Source organism: Sinocyclocheilus grahami, unplaced genomic scaffold (assembly GCF_001515645.1).
Source record: "Sinocyclocheilus grahami isolate Dianchi unplaced genomic scaffold, SAMN03320097.WGS_v1.1 scaffold2225.1, whole genome shotgun sequence".
NCBI lineage: Eukaryota > Metazoa > Chordata > Actinopteri > Cypriniformes > Cyprinidae > Sinocyclocheilus > Sinocyclocheilus grahami.
In genome coordinates, this window is record NW_015507404.1 from 61,996 (window position 1) to 69,739 (window position 7,744).

Here is a 7,744-nt window from a genome sequence, read left to right on the forward strand (position 1 = left end):
CATCACAGAAATACATTACATTTGAACGGATATTCACATAGAAAACAACTATTTTTAAATTATTATACTAATTTACAATTTTACTGTTAATGCTGTATTTTTGAGCACGTAAATGCAGCCTTGGTGTGCAGACTTGAAATTTTTTTTTTTTAATTCTCACTGACCCCAAAATTATAATGTGTAAACTATATAAATTATAAAACTATAATGTGTATTGAATACATTAGAGCATTTTGGGAAATAAATTGTCACCATTATGCATAAAACAGAAGTTAAAGCAAAATCATTAACATTATGAAATCTATTTTCGATTATATTTACATTAAAAATGAATCATAAACACTCTTGGAGAGATGGATAGACAATTAGTGTATACTTGATATTCTAGTAGACATAAATTAAATAAATGACAAAGTAAACATTGAAATATTGGTGACACCTTTGCGAGCACATGATTTATTTAAACTAGAGTGAGACTGTGAACAAATGCATACCATAAAACAATACGCTAGCAGTCCTGGCACTCTAAACAAGATAAGACATGATCACAGGAGAACAAAAACAACACTTTATACTCATATATACTGTGTAAGTGTGAGATGGATGAGTCTAGTGGTGCATTTTTTGCTCAGCATGCAGCGCTTCAAATCCAGACAGAACATTGTTTACTAAGTTAAGTATAATGATAGCAGTGCTCTGCATGAACTTACATCGTATGGAAGAGCAGCTGTGACATTTTGTTCCATGGGATTGTGGGTAGATGATGACAGAAGTATCAACTGAAAGCACAGAGATTCAATATCAATGCACACTTACACACACACTCACCTGCTTACAGTTCACCAGTTTCTCTCCATTACATCACTTGTATGTGAGAACATACTTACGAAACAACAGCTGATTAATTAATGAAGTTTGGCTTGATGCATTAAAATACGTTAACAATGTGTTAATATATTAAAATCACCAATAGATGATTGAGGGAGGACACAGAAAGGATACAACTCACCTTTAGATTTAGACAATTTAAAAGCACTTTAAACTACAACAAATTGTGTTGTCATGGAAACTTGTATACTCATAATTGTTTGAATATTACTGAAGTTATTCCTTTTGTTCCATTTTTCTTTTGCAGGTGCAATTGTGCACGAGACTGGAAAAGTTCCTAAAAACACCACAGAAGACACCGAATTGCCCCTAAAATGCTCCAAAGTTACTGACGGGTCCGAAACACTTCTGAAATACCATTAAAAAAAGCTTACTGAAAAGACCTTGAAATACCTCAAGACGCTTCTGAAACAGCCCTAAAAAAATCTTCTAAAGTTACTGAAATGCCCCTAAATTCTCTTAAAGGTTCCTGAAATGCCATTGAAATGCTCCAGAAAATACTGAAGCACCCAAAACACGTCTGAAGTTACTAAAAGGCCCTTGAAACACACCAAAAGATACTGAAACGTCCCTAAAATGCTCCTTAAGTTACTGAAATACCTTTGAAACACCCAGAAGATTCTGAAACGTCCTTAAAACACTCCTAATATTACTAAAATGTCCCAGAAGATACTGAAATGCATCTGAAACACCCCTAAAAGGCTTCTAACGTTACTGAAAAACCTTTGAAAAATCCAGAAGATACTGAAATGCCTTGAAAAATGCTCTAAAGTTACTGAAACGTTCCTGAAACTTTCTTGAAATGCTCCTAAAGTTTCTGAAACATTCTCTAAACACTCCTAAAGTTACTGAAACATTCCTGAAACTTTCTTGAAATGCTCCTCAAGTTACTGAAATGTTCTTGAAATGCTCCTAAAGTTTCTGAAACATTCTTGAAACACTCCTAAAGTTACTGAAACATTCTTGAAACGCTCGTAAAGTTACCGACACTTTCTTGAAACGCTCCTAAAGTTCCTGAAACGTTCTTGAAATGATCGTAAAGTTCCTGAAACATTCTTGAAATGCTCGTAAAGTTACTGACACTTTCTTGAAACTCTCCTAAAGTTCCTGAAACGTTCTTGAAATGCTCGTAAAGTTCCTGACACTTTCTTGAAACTCTCCTAAAGTTCCTGAAACGTTCTTGAAATGCTCGTAAAGTTCCTGACACTTTCTTGAAACTCTCCTAAAGTTACTGAAACATTCTTGAAACGCTCCTAAAGTTACTGAAACGTTCTTGAAACGCTCCTGAACTCTGAATTATCTCACCATGCGACTCAGGAGTTGTTTTTCGAGCGTGTGAGTGCGTCATCGTAAAATGTCGACCAGCACCGAGCTACCGTTACACTGCCTGACCTGTGGAGAGGCGTGTGGGTTTGGGGAGCACCTTTCCAGCATCCGCTCCTGCCAAAAACTCTGTCTGACCCCTCGCCGGAGCTCTGAGGGCGGACTGATGTCCCTTTACTCCCAGCGAGAGAACGAAATCGACCGCCCCCTGCGGCTGGAGCTCCTGGATGCCCTGAGTTTGGCTCGTCCGCTCCAAAAGATCCTCATCCAGAGGGACTCGCCATCGTCTCTGTCTCCAGTGCTGGCGGTCGCCTTGAGCTCCAGAGCCGCAGAAGCGGAGGCAGACACCGGACACGCCGTGGCCCAGCTGGGAGTGCCATGGCTGGGCAGGCTGGCGCTGGAGGCCCGGCTTCAGCAGCTGGCGCTGGAGGTGCAGGAGCGCGTGTCACTCAAACTGGAAACGCTGCAGGACGAGGTGCAGCAGAGGAGCACGGAGGTGAGGCGGGCCAGGAGAGAGAGTGAGTGCATGCACAGAGAGAAGCGCCAGGCGGAGGAGCGGGCGGCCGAACTGGAGCGGCAGGGGGACATTTCCGTGGAGATGCTGGCCAGCCTCAGATACGAGCTGAGAGAGAGAGACAAACAACTGCAGCGCAAACAACAGTGAGTGTATGTTAAGATTAGAGATGCACTGAATATATTTGTCTGAAATTGCAAAAAAATAATTTTCAGTTTCAGATTAAATGGTTTTGGAGAGCCGAAATCATTGACCGATGCTTAATTAACTTTTCTGATGGCGTGTTTTGAACATGTCAGTGTTTATTAAATGCACACAACTACTACAGGTAAACATGTCAGCTAGGGGTGGGAATCTGTAGGTACCTTAAAGCAGGGTTGCCAGGGTTTGTGTAACAAAACCAGCCCAGTTGCTACTCTAAAATACCCCAATCATGGCCAAATCTAGCCCAACCATGTTCTGGGGGAAACTGGCTATCAAAATCGCATTCCGGGGGTCCTGTTCAGTCGAAATATGTTCCGTGGGTTGCTTTAAAAAAACGTTAGATGAACATCCAACTAAAATGTTTCAGGAAATAAAGTTCCATTAACGATAATGTATAAATAACATTTTGATATTAAAGACCAGATTAAAGATCAACTTTGAATGAATGTTTTATTAACGTTACAGGAGGAATGCTTGTTCATAACTTTAAGAGAACCTTCCCAGAACGTTCTGATAACATTCCCTGTTAGCTGGGATGTAATGTTGAATACCCAAGCTGAATTACCGCAACTTAGTTTTCTTTCGTTTGATCTATATAGAAACTTTAATTTTGGTTTCTGTGTTTCGGTAAGCAAATCATTCTGGAGCATCACTAGTTTAGATGGTGTGTGAGATGCATGTGAATGTTTTAATGCGTGTGTGTGTGTGTGTGTTTTAGGGAAGTGTGTGAGCTGGACAGGTTTGTGCGAGACACGGCGCTCCAGGAAGCCAGCGCGAAGATCCGTCTTCAGCGCTTCATTGAGGACCTGCTGGAGAGAGCAGAGAGAGCCGAGACGCAGCTGCAGAATCTTTACGAAGATGTCTTTTCCCCTCACAGACACCTGGCAGGAAGCAGAGCATACCAGGTACAGAGAGTCCGTTTCCAGATGAACACTTACTGGACCGAAGCAGCTGGGCTTTACTTGGTTCTCCATCAATCATGTTTTAGAGTCTCAAATCTGATCCTCAGGATCTTTTGAGGAGCGTTTGTTTCCAGAAGCTTTACTTTCACTGTTCCTCAGCGGAGGAATGATCTTCACAAGCCTCCAGAACATCTCACATCTTCTGAGGAGCCTTTATTTCTTCAGCTCTCAATCACTGCATTATATGTTTGGATCGTTTAAATCTCGTTACTAAGACATATTATTGGAGATATAGAGCGACCACTGATATTTCTCAAATATCAGCAGTGAATGTATTTGTGTGTTTGACAGAGGAGTTACAGCGTGTCTGGGATGAGCAGGAGATCTTCTCATGTGTCTGATTACAGAGCCACTCAGTACTACAGGTACATTACTAAAGATTTACACAAGAATCACATCTGTTCATCAGCATGCATCCGTCCAAACGCCTCGCAACATATTTAATACAATATAGTGCACTTTAAATGGGTCGTATCATAGGATTAATGAGAAACAACAGTCTCATGTAGTGTTATCATTGACATTCTATCATAGTTTTTTCATATTTTGAATTAGTTTTTATTTTAGTATTTTCATTTTCATTTTAGGTCAAGTTTTAGTCGTTTTGTTCTGAGTTTTTGTTTTGTTTTTTTGATTGGTTGATTTCTGTAAATATCTACATAGTACATCAAGTTAAACTAAATGGCAATGAGAAATGTTGCCTTGGTAGTTATTTGAAAAAATAAATAAGTTTACGTTTTTTTCACTATTTAATTTTATTTATTTTTTTACCTTTATTTAACCAGGGAAAAAACTCATTGAGATTAAAAATCTCTTTTTCAAGAGTGTCCTGGCAACTTTTCCTGTCCTGGTCCCAATTTTTATTTTAGTTAACATTTTATCTCAAGTAACATTTTTTATGATTTTAGTTTTAGTTAACTATAAAAACCCTGGTCTCAAATTTTACGTGCAGTGTTATTTTAGTATTTTAAAAATATTTTATTATAGATTTCATTAATATTTTGAATTAGCTTTTTATTTTTTTTTTGTGGTATTTTTAGTGATTGTGTTGTCTTTTGTCATTTGTATTTATTTTTTTCAAACTATTAAAATGTAAGTTTATTTTTGTTTGTTTTAGTTATTTTTTTATATCCAGTTATTTTTGCTGCTTCACCTTATACTTTTTCAGTTAGTTGCCAATGCAACATTTCTATTTTTTTGTTTAGTTTAAGTTCTTCATCTATCTATCTATCTATAAAAATGTTTTGTAAATGTTATTTGGCTCCACACTGGACATTTATTGGAACTGAACCTCAAAAATAAATCTTTAGTCGTCATACATCAGTACAGGCCAAAAAGTAAGTAAATTAATGAATTAATAAATTAATTATTTAATTAACTAACTAACTAATCTGGATAGAATTTGGCCTTTTGCTTTAAGCCAAAGTCTCTGTTTGCTTTGCATGCGTTCTCATTGCTGCCTAGGAGAAGCTACTAGGAGATATAAAAGACTGTGATTGTCTTGTGACGTCTGCAGTAATGATGTGATGTGACTGGCGTGTCTCAGGTTCGAGCGGAGGCCCCGCACGCTGTCGGTGGGTTCGGGCTGCTGTGAGGGTCACTGGGACAGACGGCAGTATCAGCATGTGTTGTGTGGAGCAGTCGAGGGGCCCGACAGCGGCTCCGAATCACCCTGGATGATCCAACACACACACACCGACGCCGAGTCAGACAACTGGTCACTTTACACCGCAGAATCACAGGACGACACACAACACACAGGATACAGGACCTACAACAGCACTGGTACAACACACACACACACACACACACACGCTCACACACTCACTCGCGCACACACTCTCTCACTCACGCAAGCACACACTCACTCTCACACACACGCTCACACACACGCTCACACACACGCTCACACACTCTCACTCACGCAAGCACACGCTCACTCTCAAACACTCACTCACACGCACTCACACACACGCTCACACACTCTCACTCACGCACGCACACGCTCACTCTCAAACACTCACACACGCACTCACTCTCAAACACTCACACACACACCGCTGGAGTCATAGTAGAGACATTTATCAAAGAAATTAATACGGTTATTCATCAAGGATGCATTAAATTGAACAAAAGTAACAGTAAAGACATTTCTAATGTTATAAAGGATTTTTTTTTTCAAATAAATGCAGTTCTTCTGAACTTTCTGTTCATCTGTGAATCCTGAAAAATAAAATGCATCACAGTTTCCACAAAAATATTGAGCAGCACAACTGTGTTCAACATTGATAATAATCAGAAATGTTTCTCGAGCGGCAGATCAGCATATTATACTGATTTCTGAAGATCATGTGACACTGAAGACTGGAGCAATGATGCTGAAAAGAAATAAATTACAGTTTAACAGATATTCACATAGAAAATGGTTATTTTAAATTGGAAAAAATTACAAATTATTGTTATTTTTACTGTATATTGATCAAATAATTGCATCCTTGGTGAGCAGAAGAGATATCTTTCGAAAACATAAAAAAAAATGTACCACAAACGTTTGAACGGTAGTGTAAATACACATGCAAAATTCTGTTTATATTATAGAATACACACACACACACAAATATACAGTGTTACGTTGTATCAGTGTTATTTTAGTATTCCTGATACTATAAAACAAACTAGTTTTTTTTTTTTTTTTTTGTTTAAAGGTTTATTTTTGCAAACTAGTTTTTTTTTTTTTTTTTCTGTTTACAGGTTCATTTTAGTCAGTTTTAGTAATTTTGTTGTGTTTTTGTCATTTTTATTATATTTTAAATGTCTACATAGTAATATTTATTACTTTTTATTGATTAGTTTTAGTTTATTGAATTTTGTTTATTTTAATACATCATTAAACTAAATGAAAATGAGCAACGTTGAAATAAAATAAATGTTTTTTTTTTTCAGTTAACATATGTTACAGTATTTCACGTAAAGAAAGTTTTTTTTGTGTGGTTTTAGTTATCCTGTTAGTTGTAGTTTAGTTATCCTATACTAATAATAATGATCCTGATTCACACATAAAGACACATTAAGATTTATTGAAAAGAATAACTGATTATAGTGATTATTAATTATATAAATAGATTTTCAGTAAACAGTACATTTGCCCATAAAAAAACTCTCTGCCGTGATTCCATGGTGTTGCTATGAGGTTGCTAGGGTGTGAAGTGTGTGACATCTGTCAGTTGTTGTTGTGATCAGGTCCGGATCTGCACTGGCGTGTGAACAGATCCAGTGAATCGGCCGTGTGTTCGGAGCGTCTGAGGCTCAAAGCGGCGCTCTTCTGTGTGTACACTTATCTGGACACGCGCTCGCTGCTCACCGCCGCTGAGGTGCGTGTGTTAGATATATGGTGTGTGTGTGTAATGTGTGCTTCAGTGTTTAAGTGTGTGTGTGTGTCTCTCTCAGGTGTGTAAGGACTGGCGCAGTGTCGCACGTCATCCTGCTGTTTGGATCAGAGTAACACTGGAAAATGCACGAGTGTCATCAAAGGCAAGGAAACACACACACTCATGATTGTTTCCCCGTAAGGACATCTAATGCTATTTTATCCTAATAGAACTAACAAAACTTTCTTATTTTTTTTAAAAGAAATGAATATCTTTGTTTATCAAGGATGCATTAAATTGATCAAAAGTGACAGTAAAAACATTTGAGTGAAAGAAATATATAAATGAAGATGGAATCCAAAATAATAGCTTTTTCAGCTGCTTACACACATTTTCAAAACTTTACACACAAATCCAAGAATTGCACACACATCTCTTGTTAAATGAAGCACTGCATTCAAAATATCACAAACACATCTCAAAAG

The 7,744-nt window shown here is 37.8% G+C and overlaps 1 protein-coding gene across 1 annotated transcript in view; it reads left to right on the top strand.

Moving 5' to 3' along the window:
- LOC107574435 (F-box only protein 41) overlaps positions 1-7,744 on the top strand; it is a gene marked incomplete at its 3' end in the record, with an annotated part of 15,694 nt that overhangs the window by 921 nt on the left and 7,029 nt on the right. Inside the window, exons 2-7 of the mRNA XM_016260873.1 lie at positions 1,136-2,871; positions 3,648-3,834; positions 4,183-4,256; positions 5,438-5,676; positions 7,132-7,262; positions 7,339-7,422. Of these exons, the coding sequence (XP_016116359.1) occupies positions 2,243-2,871; positions 3,648-3,834; positions 4,183-4,256; positions 5,438-5,676; positions 7,132-7,262; positions 7,339-7,422 (1,344 nt within the window). The remainder of the gene's footprint in view (positions 1-1,135; positions 2,872-3,647; positions 3,835-4,182; positions 4,257-5,437; positions 5,677-7,131; positions 7,263-7,338; positions 7,423-7,744) is intronic.